Genomic DNA, 20,906 nt, shown 5'->3' on the forward strand with positions numbered 1-20,906 from the left:
TGACAGCAAACGCACATGGCAACTACTGCGCCACCTCTTAGACCCTACCACATCACGCACACATCAAAACCAGAGCATAAAGAAACTTGTATATGCTCACAAAAACGATCTAAACGGACTCTTCGACGACCTCCGCGATAAACATCTGCCTCCTGCTCAGAAGTATAACACACCAAAGTACACTGGAAAGCCCAACGAGTTATTGAGCGCCGCTATCACGGAAGCAGAGGTTCGGCATGCTATGGCCACTCTGCGCACAACGTCAGCACCAGGCCCAGACCACATTAACAACAAAGTACTTCGCAATCTGGACGACAACTCCGTCACGGCAATCACAGATTATTTCAATCACTGCTTTGACACTGGCACCCTTCCAAGTTCCTGGAAGGATGCCAGGGTAATTTTCATTCCAAAGCAAAACAAACCAGTGAACACTTCCAATCTCAGGCCTATTTCACTAACCTCTTGTCTTGGTAAAACGCTTGAACACGTTATACTCAACCGTCTGAATAAATACATGGAAGACAACAATGTTTATCCACCAGAAATGGTGGGTTTTCGAAAATCTCTGTCATGTCAAGATGTCATGCTTCGACTGAAGCATGATATCATTACACCCAACAGCAGCCTAGATACGCAAGCAATCTTGAGTCTGGACATCCATGGAGCTTTCAACAACGTTGCTCATTCCGCCATCCTCCGCGAGCTTAATCTCATAGGGGTTGGCGCAAAGACATATAACTATATAGCTACTTTTTTAGCCAACCGTACCGCAACCATACACATAGGCGCAGATCAATCTCAGTCTTACGCTTTGGGAAGTTACGGCACGCCACAAGGGTCTGTGCTGTCACCGTTTCTTTTTAATGTCTCTATGATGCCGTTGGCGCAAGCATTGAGATCTATCCCTGACCTCAAGTTTTCACTCTACGCCGACGACATCACTCTTTGGATGACTGGCGGCTCCGATGGAGAGATTCAAGACACCCTGCAAGCTGCGGCAAATACGGTTGTGGCACTTACAGGGTCTATGAATCTTTCATGTTCCCCACAGAAATCTCAGCTACTTCTCCTACCATCTCACAGAGGGGGCGAAAAACACATATCCAATATACAGGTAATTCTAGATGACGTACCAGTTACTCGAGTGGATAGGATCCGCGTGCTCGGTTTACACATTCAAAGCAATCGGCTCAACACATACACACTAAAGACACTTCACACCACCGTTGATCATACCTTGCGACTTTTGGGTCGGGTCAGTAATAAACATGGCGGACTAAAGGAGGCCGAACTCCTCCGCTTGGTCCAAGCCTTCGTTATCAGTAAAATAACTTTTACAACGCCTTACCTACACTTTCTTAAATCAGAATCCGACCAGATAGACATCCTTTTACGCAAAGCGTATAAGTTCGCTTTAGGGGTGCCTATACGGACCTCCACTGAAAGGCTTATGCGTACTGGCACCTTCAACACCCTTGCTGAACTAGGAGAAGCCCATATTGCATCTCAGTATAACAGACTTTCTAACACCGTGACAGGCCGACACATTCTACAAACCCTTTCTGTCACTCCGGCATCCATCACTAAGGTCAAGTACACCATTCCACACCACATACACGAGAACCTATACATTCCACCACTTCCAAAAAACATGCACCCTGAGCACCAGAAACAGCGCAGGATGCAGCGCGCGAGGGCCCTCAAAAAACAATTCTCCTCCTCCAATGATGTGCTCTATGTTGACGCCGCCGATTACGGAAACAGGCATCATTATGCAATATCGGTAATCAACTCTCACGGCCAGGTCGCTGCGGCCGCCTCCGTTCTTGCTTCTTCTTCGGAGGAAGCGGAAGAGGCGGCCATAGCCCTGGCCCTGACAATACCTAGTTCATCCGTTATTATCAGTGACTCCAAAACAGCTATATATAATTTCGGAGCGGGCAGGGTTTCTAAGCCAGCCCTTTCCCTACTTTTGCATCATCCCCTTGATCGACTTGTAGCACTAATCTGGACTCCCGCGCATGCGGGCCTTGCCGGAAACGAGGCGGCTCACGCGAGTGCCCGAGGATTCACAGTCCGGGCACACGCATCCGATGTGTCGCAATTCGCTACGAATGAGGCGCCATTTACAGCGCGGGATCGCCTTATTTCATTCCACGATATTTGCACACACTACCGTTTAGAGCGATTAACCTTCCCGCCACTCACGCGCAAATCTTCACGCAGGTGCGAAATTCTGTGGCGACAGCTGCAGACTCGCACCTTTCTTTCGCCTTACCTCCTACACCGCATTCATCCATCCTGTTATCCTTCCCCCTCATGTAAATTTTGTGCCTCTTCCACAGCAGACTTGAACCACATCATGTGGCGCTGCCCTAAGCACCCTCTTCCCCCATTCCTGAAACGCCTAATTTCTAGTGAGGAGCAGTGGGAGGCTGCCTTGCGCAGCTCGAGGCCCGCTACCCAGGAGGCCATCCTGGAGTGGGCTGAGAGGGTAGAGGAGGACTACTTCAAGTAGTTCATCCCCACCACACCCTTTCCTGTTGCCCCCTTCCCTTTAACAAGGGATAAATAAAGTTGTTCATTCATTCATTCATTCATCTGTTCATTCCTCAACGTGTCCATCCATCCATACATTCGTCCGTTCATCCGTCTGTGCGTCCGTTTGCGCATCCACCCGTGTGTCCGTCCATGCTTCCATGCGTCCGTCCGTTCAAGCTAGATTCGCACGCGAGGGAAAAATCCCACTCCTCGACGGACCGAATAGTCACGTGATTAGTTTAATCCGGCGCAGCAGCGGAGACGTCGCATGCATACAGCAGGAGCTACACTCACAGAATCGCCATGCATACTCTCGACTCCTATGCTTATGCAGCGCGCTTGTTCCGCCTTTATTTTCTACGTGGATCTATTTGAGACAGGACGCAGCTGACGCCAGTAAGATAATCATATCTCTTTTATCTGTTGTGACGTCGCGTTTTTGAACGCGCGAGAAAGTCCCACCTTTTTACGTGCACATCAAACGCTAAGCGGCGTCTGCGTCTGCATGAAACGCTGATGGTGCGTCCCTGTCACTTTCCACATCGTTACGAGACGCGCTCCAAAACAGACTACTTCGCGTAGGCTGCCTGCTTCCTAACCACGCCAATTCAACAAATGTTGACAGATCTGACACTGAATACTCTCAATCGAGAGCAGACGCGAGAGCAGACGACCGTCAAACGGAAGGATCGAAATAGTGGCGACTCATTTCCATCTGTGCCGCGAGAAGCGAGGACGACACGCTTCAATGACCCGCTCGTCATGTGATGCGCCGTCCGCAGCGAAAATTCCTCCTCCGTTCCCTCGTGTGAATCCAGCTTCATGCGTTCCTGCGTGATTTAGTCCATCGGTCCGTCAATGCGTCCGTCCATGCGATCATGTATTGATCCGCCAGTCCGTCCTTCCATCCGGCCATCCGTCCGCCTCGCCTCACTCATCATCGTTTACCTCGTAGATATGCTGTGATTTCTTTAAAATGCGAAGCATTTCCTAACCAACTTCGCCGACTTTGAGCGTATCTATCTATCTATCTATCTATCTATCTATCTATCTATCTATCTATCTATCTATCTATCTATCTATCTATCTATCTATCTATCTATCTATCTATCTATCTATCTATCTATCTATCTATCTATCTATCTATCTATCTATCTATCTATCTATCTATCTATCTATCTATCTATCTATCTATCTATCTATCTATCTAGCCTCCTACGACTTTTAGCTCTCTTGGCCATTTTGATGATGGTATCAATACCAAACTTGGTATGGCATAAGATGACTGTATGAAGAACATATTTGGCTAGTCATAACATGAAAATCATGAAATTTATGTCATGAATGTAATGATTTACATTTCATGGTCCAGCAGCTCTTGCCGTGGTTTCGTTAACATGGCATGTTGCAAAACTGGTACGGTATGGCATGATTGCATGACGAACACAAGCGACAGACCCTAACCTGAAAATCATGACATGCGTGTCATGTAACAACATGACTACATGCCACGCTCATGATGCGATCGCAGTCGTTTCGCTAGCGTCACATATACCAAATTTGGTACTACAGTACGTGAATGGATGACGAAGGTATGTGATTGATTCAAACATGAAAATAATAACATGTATGTCACAGAACAACATGACTACATACCACGCTCATGATGCGTTGGAGGCCGTTTCGGTCCATCACTAATAATAAATTTGGTATTACGTGACGCCAATGGATGACGAAGGTATGTGACTGGGACAAACATGATAATCATGAGATGCGTGTTATGTGAGAATATGGCTATATGCCACAGTCAAGGCGCCAGTACATTTCGACATGACTTGGTGGGCGTGCTCAGCGGTGTTCATTTCGTCGCGTCACGCCGGCGTGCCATGCCAGGCGCCGGTCCTGCCATATACACCCAGGTGCGCGCCGCACTGCGTTGTTTTCACGCAAACGCGCCGCGTGGCGTCGCTTTGACCCATGCGCGTTTCAATGCGTCCGGCGTCCCTCCGTCACGAGAAGAGGGAGACGCAGTGTTCTCTGGGTAACGCATCGGTGCGAAACGCAGCACGTCACATTTCGCGCCTTTGCCGTTGGGACGCGCCGACGGACACTAATTGCGCCTGTCGTCAGACTAAAGACTGCTCCCGTTTTTCTAACGTCGCACCGCTGTGCCCAGCGTGCGCGCGCGTCAACGCTACATTGGAGTATATTGGGCACTTCATGATGCTCTCGCGGACGTTTCGCTAGCTCCACATACACCAAATTTGGTGTTGCGTGACGTCAATGAATGATGAAATATAAAAAATATTATAAAATACTGCATCGAGCATTTTGTACCCTTAAGGAAGGTTAGAAACAAGCGTTACAATGAATGGATTACCCGAGATATCATTCAGACCAAGCGTAAGATTAAACGTCTTAGGAGAAAGAGGAGTCTAGAGGAGCTACATTTACAAAGCCTGAAGCAGTCTTTGGAATGTAAGGTTAAATCGGCGAAAGCTCATTATTTTACCGTAACACTTCCTGAGTTCATTAAAAATGACCCCTCTAAGTTTTGGCGGTTTTTGGGTGAACGGAAAAATATTCTGAAAGAAATAGCTGTAAATGGTAAAATTGTAAGAGATGACAAAGAAATAGCTCAATCATTCAATCATTACTTTCAATCAGTCTTTTCACCAGGCAGATCAGTTCCTAAACGCCCAACGGATTATTCAAATATACCTGTTATTTCGGATCTCGGAATACTGGCATTATTACGAAAGCTTGATCCTAGAAAAAGTCCTGGCCCCGATGATCTTCCTAATGGATTTTTGAAACGGTATGCTGATCAGCTATCTGCCTTTTTAACTAACATTTTTCAGATCTCCCTCACATCAGGTGAAGTCCCGTATGATTTTTTGGTTGCTAGGGTCAAACCACTGTTTAAAACGGGAGAGAAACTTTCAATTTCTAACTACAGACCCATTTCCATCACAAGTAGCTGTTGTAAAATGTTGGAGCATGTTATTGTAGGGTTTATTCATGAATTTCTGGCTGAAAAGAACATTTTGTCGCCCTATCAACACGGTTTTAGAAAAAATATGTCCCCTGTTACGCAATTGGTCACTACTGTTCATCACTTCTCCGCGGTATTGGACGAGTCTGGGCAAGTTGATGTGGTTTTTCTCGACTTTAACAAGGCCTTTGACAAAGTGCCACACGATAAGCTTTTGTATAAACTTGAACACATTGGCTTTCCTGATTGCCTTTTGAACTGGATAAGAGCTTATTTAAATAACAGAAAACAGTATGTTGATATTAATGGTTGTTTCTCTAATTTTCTTGCTGTTACCTCTGGGGTACCCCAGGGCAGCGTGCTGGGACCGCTGTTGTTTCTTCTTTATATAAATGATTTAGCCCACATAGTTCCCGAAACTGTCTCCATCAGGCTGTTTGCCGATGATTGTGTTGTTTTTAGAGAAATTCGCTCACCTGATGACTGTGAAGTTTTGCAGGAATCCCTGGTTGCAATAGAGAGTTGGTGTGAGCAGTGGGTAATGATGTTGAATGCCGGAAAATGTGCATTTTTACGAATCACGCGCAAAAAACATTTCTTTAACTCCCAGTACTTCTTGCAGAACACTTGTATTGCAGATGTTGGGGAGTACAAGTACTTGGGCCTCACTTTGAACTCTAATTTATCTTGGTCATCCCACGTAAAACGTATTTGTTCTGCTGCATTTACTAAGTTGTGTTTTTGAGATGAAAATTAGGACATTCTCCAAGTCACGTTAAGCTTTTAGCCTATGAAACTTTTGTTAGAGCTAAACTTGAATATGCTTCCATGATATGGGATCCGCACTTGAAAAAAGATATCTACATGCTTGAGCTCGTTCAGAGAAAAGCGGTGCGTTTTATTTTTAACAAATATGGGCGTTACGATTCTCCGTCGAAGCTCATGACTGATAATGGCATTCAAACCCTAGCAGTTCGTAGACGCTTGGCCCGTTTACTCTTCCTCAACAATATTGCTACTTCTAAGGTGAAAATAACTCCGTCAACTATGATTAAACCGCTAAGCACAAGAAGGACCCGTCACATGCATGCTCATTCCTTTCAGCCTATCTTCGCCAAAACTAATCAGTTTAAGCACAGCTTCTTCCCACGTACAATTTCCAAATGGAATGCGCTCCCGGAAGCAGTGATACACGCCAAAAATTTTTCCCAAGCACTCCAGGAAAGCATCTGTTGCTAAATATATGCATTGTATGGTGTGCTATGCCTTGACCAATCTGCATTGTGCTCCTTTTTATTGTTATTATTTTTAATCTTTGTATGTATGTGTAACAGTATTATGTGTATTGCCAATTGCCCCTCCTGCTTGGGCCACAAACTGGCCTGCAGTATTCGCAATAAATAAATAAATAAATAGATAGATAAATAAATAAATAAATATATGACTGCTGCAAACATGATAATGCTGACACGCGTGGTACGCAAAAACATGACAACAAACCAGGCTCATAGCGTGCTCGCGATTGTTTCGCTGGCTCCACATATACTAAATTTGGTATCACGTGACGTGTATAGATGACGGAGGTAAGTGACATATCCAAACATAATAATCATGATATGGAAGTCATGTACGGCATCATTTACCTTCACCTCGTAACGTTGTGCTGATTCTAAAATGACATATCAACATTTCTCATTCGTGCTTCGCATGTCATCGATTCCCACTGTACGTGGGAACTGCCTTTTTTTTTTGTTCAGAGCCGACATTTTATAAAAATGATACATTTTCATGCATTTATTACGATCACGTTTATGCCCACAATCGACCGAGAAGGTGAATTCCGGCCAGCATATCTCCGTTTATCCTTCCGTATAGTATAGCTCAAATCACGCTGCCACGGTCTGCACGTCGCAGAGCCGCTGAGACCACAGCAGCGTCGTATTCTTTCTTTCTTTTCTTCTTTTTTATTTATAGATTGCTTCCAGATGGGGCCACTGCTTCCTATGGTGGTGTAAAGAAGAAAGTGCAGCGTAAATCTGCTTCAAGGGTTGCTCCAACAGTACTTTTTGGTACATACTTGGATAGGCTTCAGTGCAAATTCGACGAACACGCACAGAACGCGCTCGTCTGTGTTCGGTGTGTCTTCTTTGTCTTCGTCAAATTCGCGCTGAAGCCTATCCAAGGGTTGCTCCCCTTAGCGCAGTTGAATATAAAAGTGTAAGGCGCGACGACAGAGTGAAATGTCATTGCACTTTGCATTTGCAAAATCAACATATTGCCACCTGATATGCTTGGGTGAGATCCGGGAGTGGAAGAAGAAGACAAAGACGATCTGTCTGAGCTGCTGTTGGCTAGTCGACTCAACGAACCCAATAAACCAAGTTTGTCTTAAGAAACGTGACAAGACTGGTGGAGCTGCTGGGTACAACGTCTCACGATCCACCCGATGCCCAAGACCCCGTCCAGCAGCCGGAACACAAGCCCTGCACCCGTGGACACTCCTGTTCACAGAGTAAGCCGCCGCCAACGAGGCCTACCACCTGAGACACCAACCACTGACGCAGCGACTATGACTTCGACACAAGATCCCGTGCAAGCTCCGACACCTTCCACGCCGATCTACTGCACCGTCCAGAACCCGCTCATGCCTAGCCCTTTTCATGGAGAGCAGCATGAAGATGTTGACGACTGGCTGAGTGAGTTCGAACGTGTCGCAGCGATAAATTACTGGGATGATGCCGCGAAGCTCCGGAACGTGTACACTTGCCTGAAGGACGGTGCCAAGACGTGGTTTTTGAACAGGGATGATGTTCTGACATCTTGGCGCGAGTTCCAGCGTCGCCTTCTGGAGACCTACAGGAGTCCTGACCGCCGCGAACGAGCGGAGCGTGCACTACAATCACGCATCCAGATGCCAAACGAGACCGTCTCGATGGACGTTGAGGACATGACACGGCTTTTCAAGCGAGCGGATCCTGCTATGGCAGAGGAAAAAAAGTTGCGCCACCTCATGCGTGGTGTGAAGGAACAACTTTTTGCTGGTTTGGTGCGTAGTCCCCCTAAGAGTGTTGCTGAGTTCCTTACTGAAGCGGCAACAATGGAGCAAGTACTGCACCAACGGTCTGCCCTGTTTGACCGTCAAGTGAATGCTGCCTCAACCCCCGAAATTTTCGCCACCCCTGGGAGCAAGAGCCCCGAATGGATTCGCGAGATCATCCGATCTGTCGTCCGGGAAGAAATGGAAAAGATGTACGGGACAAGACCAATCGATGTTGGTTCTATCACCAGTGTCATCCGTGACGAGGTCCAACAGGTGTTGCACGCCCATCGTTTTCCGCTGATGTCGGTTGATCCGGAAACGGCTCCTGTGTCTACTGACAGTCGCCGTCGTACGTACGCGGAAGCCTTGCGATCTGCCACGCCTCGTTCTGGTCAAGGAGTTCCGACCCAGCCAGTGCCGCACGTCCCGATCCAGACAGTGCCGCACGTTTCGCTTCAGACAGTTCCATACGTCCCGATCCAGACAATGATGCCGTCAGTCGCGATTCAGTCGGCGCACGCTGGTTTGGACATCGATGGTCGCCGTGCACCGACGCGCAAGTCTGATATCTGGCGTACGCCGGACAGACGACCCCTCTGCTATCATTGCGGTGAGGCTGGTCACATTTACCGCGAATGCCCATACCGGCAACTTGGCCTGCGTGGATTTTCCGTCAATTCACCTCGTCCCCGAATTGGTCAAAAGCCGAGGGACATCGAAGAATATCTCGCGCAACAGCGTGCACCCTTTACACGACGTCAATCACGGTCACCATCTCCGAGGAGACCCGCAGCCACTGGGTCACGTTTCGATGTGACGGCACGGGAACGCTCTCCAAGCCCCCGTCGGGAAAACTGAAGGCAGCGGCCTTCGGGGGCAAGGTCGCTGGGACTCAAAGTGCGGAAGACCTCCCATCGACGCTTGCACGCAACACGGAAGACATTCAACCAGAGAATAATCTCAGTACCGAAGGAACGCCGAAATCCACATCTGAACCCAGTGACCGCGTGTCACTTGACATACCTGTGCTGATTGACGGTTTTCAGGTCAATGCATTGATAGACACTGGTGCAGACTATTCGATTATCAGCGGGAGGCTAGCAAAAGATCTCAGGAAAGTGATTACGCCGTGGAATGAAACGCGAATTCGAACTGCTGGAGGACACGTTGTAACACCACTGGGTCGCTGTACGGCAAGAGTTAAAATTCGTGCGTCAACGTTTGTGCTCAGCTGCCTCGTTCTGCGCGACTGTTCACGTCAGCTGATTATCGGCATGGACTTCCTTCGGGAATACGGTGCCATCATAAATCTCCGTGAACGCATCGTGACCTTCTCGACTCAAGGCGCAACAGATCGAGACGCTGATAACTGCCGTAGACCTGCGCTGCGTGTTGCTGATGACAGTGTGACGCTGCCGCCCCGAGCGACTGTTCCCATCGAAGTCATTTGTGAGGACCTCCGGGACGGTGACGTGGTGGCTGAAAGCAACCTATCACTTCTGCTACTCCAAGGTGTATGTGCTGCCCGAAGTGTTGTGCGTGTCCGTAACGGACAGTCACAAATACTAGTTACGAACTTCAACTACGAGCACCGGCATCTTTTCCGCGGAACCACCGTAGCCTATGGAGACCCTGTTGCCGACGTCACGGAGTGCTTCGCGTCCGAGGAAACGCATGAGGATGAAGAATTCCTAGACCACATCGACATTAATTCGACGCTGTCAGACAAGAGAAAGGCTGCACTTCATGACCTTTTAAAGGAGTTTCGGTCTTGCTTCGCCTCTTCTTCCAAAGTCCATCAAACACACCTCGCCAAGCATCGAATTATTACCGACGATGACGTCCGCCCCATCCGGCAGCAGCCTTATCGCGTTTCTTCTAAAGAACGTGCGGCTATTCAGACACAAGTGAAAGATATGCTCGATGACGGGATTATTCAACCATCCAGCAGCCCTTGGTCCTCGCCAGTCGTTCTAGTGAAGAAAAAAGACGGAACGCTGCGATTTTGTATTGACTACAGGGAGCTTAATAGCGTCACGAAAACCCCAAAAATGCCATTTCGGCTACGAAGAGCTGAAATTTCTGGGGCATGTCATTAGTGCGGATGGAGTGCGACCCTATCCAGACAAAACTGCTGCTGTCGCCGCCTTCCCTGTTCCATCAGATAAAAGAGCAGTACGCCGTTTCCTCGGCTTGTGCGCGTATTATCGCCGATTTATCGCCAACTTCTCGAAGATAGCTGAACCTCTTACGCGACTCACTCGGGATGACGTGCCTTTTACTTGGAGCGCAGAACAAGATGCAGCGTTCACAGAGCTACGGCGGAGAATGCAAACAGCCCCTGTTCTTGCCCATTTTGATGAGGACGCTGCTACAGAAATTCATACAGATGCCAGCAACGTCGGCCTTGGCGCTGTCCTTGTACAACGACACGGTGGCGTTGAACATGTAATAGCTTACGCCAGTCGTACTCTTTCTCGAGCCGAGACCAACTATTCTACATCGGAAAAAGAATGCCTCGCAGTCGTGTGGGCGACGACCAAGTTTAGGCCCTACCTATACGGTCGTCCCTTCAAAGTGGTGACTGACCACCACTCGCTCTGCTGGCTGGCAAATCTCAGAGATCCATCCGGCCGTCTCGCTCGGTGGAGTTTGCGTTTGCAGGAGTTCGATATTACGATCGTGTACAGGTCAGGGCGCAAACATGAAGATGCCAACGCGCTTTCTCGAGCGCCTGTGGGGCACGCTGTCAGGGGCTCCGAGGATGAAGATGCCTTTCTCGGAGCAGTCAGCGATTCCGAATTTATGTCAAAACAGCGGGCAGACGACGAATTACGCCCAGCTATTGATTCCCTGGAAGGCCGGAACTCTCAGGTCCCTCGACACATTGCTCGCGAACTGTCCTCTTTTTGTCTAAGAAGAGGCATTCTTTACAAGAAAAACGCCCGTGGTAGCGACAAAGCCTTCCTACTCGTTGTTCCTACCGAAATGCGGGACGAGATCCTCCTTGCGTGCCACGACGAGCCCACGTCAGGACATTTGGGCTATTCGCGAACTCTCGCCAGAGTACGCCAACAGTATTACTGGCCGCGACTATCAACAAGTGTACATCGATACGTGAAAGGCTGCCGTGAGTGCCAGCGTCACAAGACTCCGCCTGTGAGACCCGCAGGCCTGCTCCAGCCGATCGCACCACCACAGACACCGTTTGACCTCGTGGGGATGGACCTTCTTGGACCCTTCCCTTTGTCGTCCTCTGGGAACAAATGGATTATAGTTGCGACAGATTATCTCACTCGGTATGCTGAAACAAAAGCGTTACCCCGTGGCACATCCTCTGAAGTCGCGCAGTTCTTCGTGCACCAAATCGTCCTACGGCATGGTGCCCCGTCATGCGTGATTACGGACAGAGGGACGTCATTTACAGCACGAATGATGGAGGACATTTTTAAATTGAGCTGCACAACTCATCGAAAAACGACGGCTTATCACCCGCAATCGAATGGACTGACAGAGAGGCTTAACAAGACCATAGCGGACATGCTGTCAATGTACGTTGACGTACAACAGAAAACCTGGGACGAAATTCTTCCGTACATCACGTTTGCATACAATACGGCAACGCAAGAAACAACGCGATTTCCGCCTTTCCGACTCGTTTACGGACGCAACGTGCGAACCATGCTCGATGTTATGCTTCCATGTGACCAAAGCAATGAAATCGCTCCAGACGCTGAGGAATACACCCAATACGCCGAAGAAGCTCGTCAGCTAGCTCGCATAAACACCAGTCGCCAACAAGATGAAGACGCACGACGTTACAACCTCCGCCATCGAAACGTCACCTACCACCCTGGAGACCGGGTGTGGGTATGGACCCCTGTCCGGCGACCAGGCTTATCCGAAAAACTCCTAAGCCGTTATTTTGGACCGTACAAGGTTCTTAGACGTGTCACCGATCTTACCTACGAGGTATTTCCGGACGGCGCAGCGTCTTCTCGTCGACAGCTTCGACCCGAAACCGTGCATGTCGTTAGGCTGAAGCCGTACTTCACACAGTAGCCCTTGTGGTTCACGTGTTGCGACAAGCCGTGACATTGTGCTGCTGCTGCTGCTGTTCATGTTCTCCTGTGTTTTTATGCCTTTTGTTTTTGCGCTTGGCGCAAGCACTGGCGCAATTTCCTCATTTGCGCTGCGAGTACTGGCACTCTCCCTCCTTTGGTTCTCTGTATCTGCGTGTGTATGCCTTCATTTTTTTTTTCGTTACGAGCATCGAGTCGATGCTTTCAAAGGGGGGACTAATGCCACCTGATATGCTTGGGTGAGATCCGGGAGTGGAAGAAGAAGACAAAGACGATCTGTCTGAGCTGCTGTTGGCTAGTCTACTCAACGAACCCAATAAACCAAGTTTGTCTTAAGAAACGTGACAATATGGCGAGTTGGCTTTCGTGCGAGAGTATTTTTTTCTGCACGAATTCCCCGGCTGCGTTTCTCGCTCTAAGCGCGTTCACTTCTCCACCAATTAATGGAAGCAGCTTCCATCAAGCTACCGCGCCTTCACATTCCAGCGATGGGGCGCGAGCACCACAGATACATTTAAAACATCGCTGCTCAAATTACATGCCTCACAGTCAGCTCTATCCGCAGAGAGAAGGGGGGAAGCCAAAGAGGGGAAATGCGTTGAATGAAGAAAAAAAATTCTCTGTGGCTGCTCATGTGTAAAATTAACTTGATCGCGCATGTGCAGTAGCTATTTTGCAAGATGTCAATCTGTGTGATATTTTAGAGACATAGAAGATATGCGTTGACACTTGCTGTGATGCAGATGGGTAAACATGCAGTGCTTTCCATATCTTCACCATTGTGAGGCGTGCCTGCTTTTTTGGTCTCGCACACGTGGATAGTGTCTGGCTTTGCGAACCAGGTTCAATAGATGTTTCGGTTTTTGCAGCTGGAGACCCTCCGGTTGGCTGCGGTCTACATCAGGCACCTGTCGGCAACTCAGCTGCAAGTTGGCGAAAACGCCTGCACGCCCACCGTCTGTGTGTTCTGCATCACTGAGCGACGGTCAGCATGCTGCACCGCGGGGAGAGGAACACGCCCGCCATCTCGGAGACCGTGCTTAAGCGCCTTGAGGCGGTCATGTGACGCGAAGTCGTTCGAAATTAACGCCGCTGGCTTTAATTATACGATTCATTAGGGCCTATTTAATTTCGCATTACGAGAGCTATAAATCACGGAGTCGCAAACAAAACTTTGCTATCGGGGGTCCCTTAAAAACATAACTAGAAGCTGCTCAACCACCAAACGGGGATTTGGGTGCACGTTAAAGAACCCCAGGTAGTCGAAATTTCCGGAGCCCTCCACTACAGTGTCTCTCATAATCATATGGTGGTCTTGGGACGTTAAACCCCACGAATCAATCAATCAATCAACCCCCAAACGGGGAACTCGTGGCTGCTGAGGAAGATATGAGCCGTGTGGCTTTTAGTAACTCATAACCTTCTCACAACGTGTACAACACGTCTGGAAAACTGATTTCTTGCTTTTCTCGAAATTTCATTTCTTGTTGTTTTTTTTTGCGCCAAAAGTCATAACTTTTGAATGATCCAATATTTCTCTGTGAAACTTGCCATTCTTTCGTTATGGAACAATGATAGATGCAACGAAATTCTTCATGCCATGTACCCTGAACGGTATACAAGTGCGGATTGCCCCGCCTATGCACTGTTAGCAACATTCAACCATGTGTTGTGGGAATGCGGAGCCATTTGTTTCGCCCTCAGCGAGGACAAGTGGGCTGCGCTCTTACGCAGCCCCGAACTTAAGGATCAAACCCTGGCCGTCCAGAGTGCTCGTGATTGGGCCGCCAAGCTCGGCTTGACGGTCCCTGCGTGGGATTAGCCGGGTGGCACGGGGTCTCCCCTGCGTCTTCTCGGGACCAAAATAAAGTTTTAATCAATCAGTGAATCAATCAATCAACTAGGATAGTCCTACTTCTCCGCGGTACAACAACGCGTTAAAACGCCTTAACAACAAAAATAATATACATTTCCGCTCGGCTAAGGCATCGAATTCTAGGCAAGCGTGGGATAAATATCGTAATACTGAAAAGCTTTACGAATCCATGATTTTAGTGATAAGCAAACGTTCTTCTCGTCTACCTTCCCAGACATGATACGCACTAACCCCAAACAGTTCTGTTAGGCCATTAACCCAACTCATGTGAAACCTATCTCGTTACGCGATCCACAAAATATTACAATCCCTGAGTGCTATGTCGCAGAAACACTCAATTCTACATTTTGTTCTGTCTTTACCGATGAACCCGAAGATATACTTCCTTGTGCTTCCACTAATGATCTCCCTGTTATGCCTACCGTCATCTTCGAACCTCACAGTATCAATAAAAAGATCGAGTCATTAAAAGTGACGTCATCAGCTGTCATTGACTGCATAAATTCTAAAGCTCTGATAAACGCTAAACATTTTTCTGCTGTTGTACTGTCTCATATTTTTCAGCAATCACTGTCATCTGGAGTGGTGCCACGAGACTAGAAGGTCGGCAAGATCATTCCGATTCCCAAGAAAGGTCCGTCATCCTCTCCTTCCAGCTACCGTCCGATATCGCTAACATATGTGTTAGTTATTATATATATATATATATATATATTATGGCTTATGGCACAATGGGGGCGTTGTCAACAAGGATAAATATATTTATTTCCCAACAGTTTCGGGAGGGGTCCTCCCTTCATCAGGGGATGAGTTATACTGACATGAACTTCCAAACTTCGTTGCTGCCGCGTCCCTCTCGCCTTGAAAGATGTTTGCGAGAGTGAGAGGGAACTAAAAAAAAGAAAGAAAGAAGAAAAAACAAAAAGGGGGAAGAAAAAAGACGAAAAAAGAGAAAAAGAAAGAAAAGAAAGAAAGTAAAAAAGAGGAAGAACCACTTCAACACTGATATATATATATATATATATATATATATATATATAGCCGTTTTGGAGTGGCACTCTTTTATAAAACAGGAGAGCGGTCACGACACGTCAAGTGGTAATGGCGGAACCAGCCGGAGTACCCAGCCAACCAAACGTCGTCTTCTTCACCGACTGAGTCATACCCCCTGCCTTTCTGAGTAGCACTCATCTTCTTCACTACATCTTCCTCCCCTCCGGAAAAGAGTCATGCTGGCGACTCATGGGCAGGAGACAATAGAGGGATCGTAATACGGTTTTAGGTGGTCTATGTGGACGGTCTCACGTCCACGGCGTCGTTGATCATGGGGCTGCTCAAGCGGCTCCACGATGTAATTAACGGGTGAAGTTTGTGTAACCACACGGTAAGGGCCGTCATACTTGTACATCAGTTTCGTTGAGAGACCAGGGCTGGTTGAAGGGATGCGAAGCCAGACAAGGTCATCCGATGCATAAGACGCCGGAGGCGTCGGGCTATCGCGGTGGTGTTTCTGGCGTTGCTGTTCAGCACTTGTGAAGGAGCGGGTAAGCTGACGACACTCTTCCGCGTATTTAGCAGCTTGTGACGTCGTCGTCGACACAGCAACATCCGAGTGGTAAGGAAGAATCGTGTCTAGCGTGCAAGAGGGCTCGCGACCATAAAGGAGGAAGTATGGAGAGAAACCAGTGGTTCTCTGGACAACACTATTGTGCGCGTATGTTACAAAAGGGAGAATACTGTCCCAGTTAGTGTGATCCGTTGCGACGTACATTGACAGCATACCTCCTACACTCTTAAAAAAATGGAGTGATGTTCTCTCCATTTAGGGAAAAACGGCGATGTCCCCAATGTTCGTCTTTAAATAGAGAAACGTTGCTCCCTCATCCACGAAGAAACATGTTCCTGCTTATGAAAATCAACATGGCTGCCCCCCGGCGAAGCGAGTAGGCTTAGCAAATGCAAAGATTCTCGACTGATAAGGAGTACACGGCACTGAAAGTTACAAAAAACGGTCCCGCTGAGCTTGATATTGAACGAAATGATTATAAAAACAAGCAGACGAACCTGTGGCAGTGAACACATCGCGAAAGAGAACGATGGAGCAAGCACGTTTCGTTCGGTCAGCGAAGCGACGTTCACTCCTAAAGACACGGATACTGCAGAGCCCTCACCTGAAGAGTGCGTGCTAGGCTTGCTGTATTTATTTCTCGCAGATTCACATAGTGTAGCGACGGTATCCATGCGTTTACGGGTCCGCAGTTCACGAGATGTGCCTCCAAACCGCAGACTCGATCGCAGCGAAACCATTCCAACTCAGTAGTGCAGCTTTGATAGATAGATGTTCAACGTTATATAAGTAGCTAGAGGTGTGAGAACGTCATAGCCGTGAAGTAGGTAGTAGCTAACGCGATCTGAAGGGACTAAGCGAAACTAAAAAAAAAAAAATTGCCTGCCGCGACGTACGTTATCATACCCACTATCACGGCTCCCTTGCGGATTGTTTACGCCTATGCCTATACAGGATTACTCACTGACACCGGAAGCCTACCTAATATGTGCTGATGCAATGCGTATAGCTACACATGTACACATGGACACATACTACACACATAGTACGCAACAAGTACGCTAACAAGTACGCAACAAGAGCACAATCAACCATTCACAGCAACGGCCTACACTTCGACGTGTTTACTCAAACCCTACTTTGAAAGCGCACCAGCTTATATAGCGATGAATTTCGACTGACCATAGTGGAACAGTTACAAGTAGGTTTTCTTGTACTTTTTTTTTTCGTTTTGTATAAATACCACAACATGCAGACACGTAAATATATTGTATCTGATACTTAGACAAACGTAAGTTGATCAATGGTTGCACAATAATGAACGGAATAATTACTAGAGCTTATCAGGTTTTCACGAAGGCGAATGCCCCCAAGCCAAACATAGAATGCCCACGGCATTCCAAACGCTGCGCCATCTCTCGACGACTGTCATAGTTACTTTTTTTTTTTGAAGCCTCTGAGATTGCAGACACTTGCCGCGCGTTGGCCATTTCAGAGGTCACATTTTATTTTCTTCTTGTTACTTGGAGAGGGCGCAGCATGCAAACCAAACTTTGTCTCCGTCGTGGTAGGTGTTCTGTGGTCACGTCGACCTCGTTTAGTTGTTTCGTGTTAACGTTTGCTTATGTTATTCTTACGTGCTTACCACAAGTGTGGCCGTTAGCCATAGATACAGTACACCACTAGCCCTTCAATGACAATGTTTTCGATGCGGTAACTACCGTCCTAGCAGTGTATACGTACGTTACAACGCAGATCTTGCGAGCGAAATAAGCGATGACCTCGCACCCGACGGTAATTTTTCGTGAGCTATGACAGTGGCTGTTGGCGTCGCGGCAGCTCTAATACTTGAGTGGAGGAACTATCGCTGCAGTGCGCGAATTTACTATAACGTTATAGAATGTTGCGCCTACATACTTTTCTGCTTCAGATGCCTCTCGCAGTTCGCCTCGCGTGTCAACTTGCAATCATAGTGCGCGCAACAATTTTGTTGTTAGCGCTGTGGCTGTGGTGGTTACTACTCTGGATTCGGAATACTCTTTTCACAAAGGTGAGTGAGCGTTAGTACTTACTTGCTGTGCACAGCTGTTACTAGAAGTGCATTTTGTGTTAAGTTTCTCACGACAAAGGAGAATCATGGACGAGAAAGGCATACTGCACGCGTGCATAATTCATTCCTACTTCTCAGTGCTGGCATGGGCAATTCAAAACGAATGCGATTGAGAATTTGGTTTAACCTACAGAATTCATTGGTTCACTTTTCACAAAAGTTTAGTTAGGATGATGTTTAAAACGTTTCTGATGGTTGTAACCTAGTCTAGCGAATAAACGCTCGGTGAAACTTCGCAGCCTGTTTCCCTGTGTGCTTTCACCTGCCGTGGTAGCATAGCCTTATTGGGTGTCGTGTGACTATATATGCTGGAGGACGCAGGTTCGACTTCCGGCCATGGCGGCCGTATTCGAAGGGGGGGTAAACTCCAAAGAACACCCATATGGCGGTAGTGGCACTTATAAGTGGATTCGCTCGGAGGATTTCAAGCTGGACGGTTGTGCCCTCGCGATCTCCGACTTCAGCGTAGCTCCCGCCGACTGGTTCGCCCTCCGCGGTCTCCTGATGCCGTGCAGCTCTCGCATTGTGGCACCCCGCCCTTGGACTGCTTCGACCGGATCCCCACTTTCCTATCTCCTTCTTTTTTCCTCTCGTTGGCTGGCGGCTTCTTATCCGTCTATTTTCCTTCTATTCTTTTTATCCCTCCTTCCTTCTCTCTATATCTTTTATTCCCCATATCCCATTCCTCTGCTGACCTGTTGAGGTGTCCTCGTAAGGAGAGACAGTTACGGGTCGGCACCTTTCTTTTCTTTTCTTCTGATATAACCACAATCTCTCTTATAAGTCTATCAATTGTATATGATCGTGCTTTCACGCATGGACTGTAGAGTGGTATCAGGTTTCCTAGAATGTTGAAAAATTAAGTGTGATGCTTTTTCACGCGCCTCGTTGAATTCATGAGTGCTGTTGGTGCCGTGCGAAACTAAAAATGCGTGGGCTTACCAAGTATGTCGACACCAAAAAAATTCATTATTTTTGTATACTCTAAGGTAATCGAAAGGGAAAGCTGCTTGGGAAGCAGAGCTCCTTGAGTTTGTGAAAAATTGGTAGTATGAAACAACACGAGACACACATGATGGCGTCACCACACGACATCATCGTGACATCACGGATCACCAGAATGTGTAAGGTCATCACGACGGTCCCATGACCACGTCATGAGACGACATCGTCGCTTTGCACTGCTTTGTTATCATGTGATCGGCCCACCAATCACGGAGGCCGAGCAGAACCAGGTGAGGCGCTGAAAGTTTGGAATGCCTCCACTCATAAATTATTGCAAAGCCACTTTAGAGGCAGAAAACAATCGCGGGGGGAGGGGGAGGACCAATAAATTGACTGAAGAAAAAGAAACAGACGGCTGTCGCCTTGGGTGAATGCATAAGAAACCTAGCGTTTTTTTTTTTTTCGTTTGCTTTTTTTTGCGCGGTTACGAAGTGTTTGTTTTGCTGTTTACTGCATGGCTATGTAGTAGTAGTAGTAGTAGTAGTAGTAATTTATTTTATTTCTTGAAAGGCAAGAAAAAGGATACAGAAGCAAAAGGCGTTTCATACGCCTGACAAAGGCCTCTGCACCTGTAGTTCGTCACAGATGCACTTTTTTTTTTTTTTTTTTTTTTTGCAGATACAAACAAGCAACAAAAACTAACATGTCATGTACCACATGAGCGTTAACAAAAGAAATACAGGAATAAAAAAAAAAAAAAAAAAACAAGCAACATATAATACACTTAGCATAATACAGATGCAGGAACATAAAATGGATGCATCGTATACCATAATGAACTACTTACTTTCTTAACATTAACATTCTACCTACTCTTTTTACACAATATAGATTAGTGATGATAAGTTATTTCTCTTTTGATCAAAATTTGTTTAACTTGTTTTTTAAATGTCCCTAGGCTGACGTCAAACTGCAAGCCATTTTGGAATTCATTTACTATTCGCGTTGATTGGTAATGCAGTGTTTGCTTTCCGTAATTTGTCCTGGTTCTCGGTAAACGCTGTAAGTTTCTTCTTGCAGGATAACGTTGGTCATTTTCTTTTTGTTTATACCACTTATTTTTGTGTACCTCTTGAAGCAGTTTAAAATAATATATTTGGTTTGCCTTTAAGATTTCATGTTTATCAAAGAGCACTGAAGTGCTCAAACGGTCTATTCTACCCTGGTAATTTTCATAACAGCGAAGTATTTTCTTTTGTAGCATTATAAGTTTGTTATAATTTTTCGCTGTTGTGGTACCCCATACTAGTACGCCGTAACAGAGTCTCGAATAGAATAGGGCATTGTACAAATTTTTCTTCAGCCATTGAGGAATGAGGGAACCAATTCTGTACAGGCATCCTACCGTTCCCGCAAGTTGCCTAACTAAATGATTAACGTGGACATTCCACGTTAAGTCTTCACTGAACCATACCCCAAGAAATTTTTGATGTTTTTCTCGTTTTATGATGTTCCCGTCAAAGCTTATCTTTATGTCATATTTAACATGTTTATTTATTGGGCGAAATATAATATATGTCGTCTTCTTGGCATTTAACTGTAGCTTGTTTTGTTTAAGCCAGTTTGAGAGTGACGTCATATATTCATTTACATTTTTTTCTAGTATTTCTAAGTGATCTGATGTGAAAAATACATTTGTGTCGTCTGCATACATAATAAGCTGTGGTGAGGCGGGTATACATACAAT

At 46.9% G+C, this 20,906-nt stretch overlaps 1 protein-coding gene across 1 annotated transcript in view; it reads left to right on the top strand.

Annotated features, from left to right (window-relative positions):
• LOC142814166 (transcription factor 15-like) overlaps positions 1 to 13,918 on the top strand; it is a 36,051-nt gene extending 22,133 nt beyond the window's left edge. The window contains exon 3 of the mRNA XM_075892160.1: positions 13,531 to 13,918. Within this exon, the coding sequence (XP_075748275.1) occupies positions 13,531 to 13,779 (249 nt within the window). The 3' untranslated portion in view covers positions 13,780 to 13,918. The remainder of the gene's footprint in view (positions 1 to 13,530) is intronic.
• The last annotated feature ends 6,988 nt before the right edge of the window (positions 13,919 to 20,906 follow it).

The sequence above is a fragment of the Rhipicephalus microplus genome, chromosome 4 (genome assembly GCF_043290135.1).
Source record: "Rhipicephalus microplus isolate Deutch F79 chromosome 4, USDA_Rmic, whole genome shotgun sequence".
Classification (NCBI taxonomy): domain Eukaryota; kingdom Metazoa; phylum Arthropoda; class Arachnida; order Ixodida; family Ixodidae; genus Rhipicephalus; species Rhipicephalus microplus.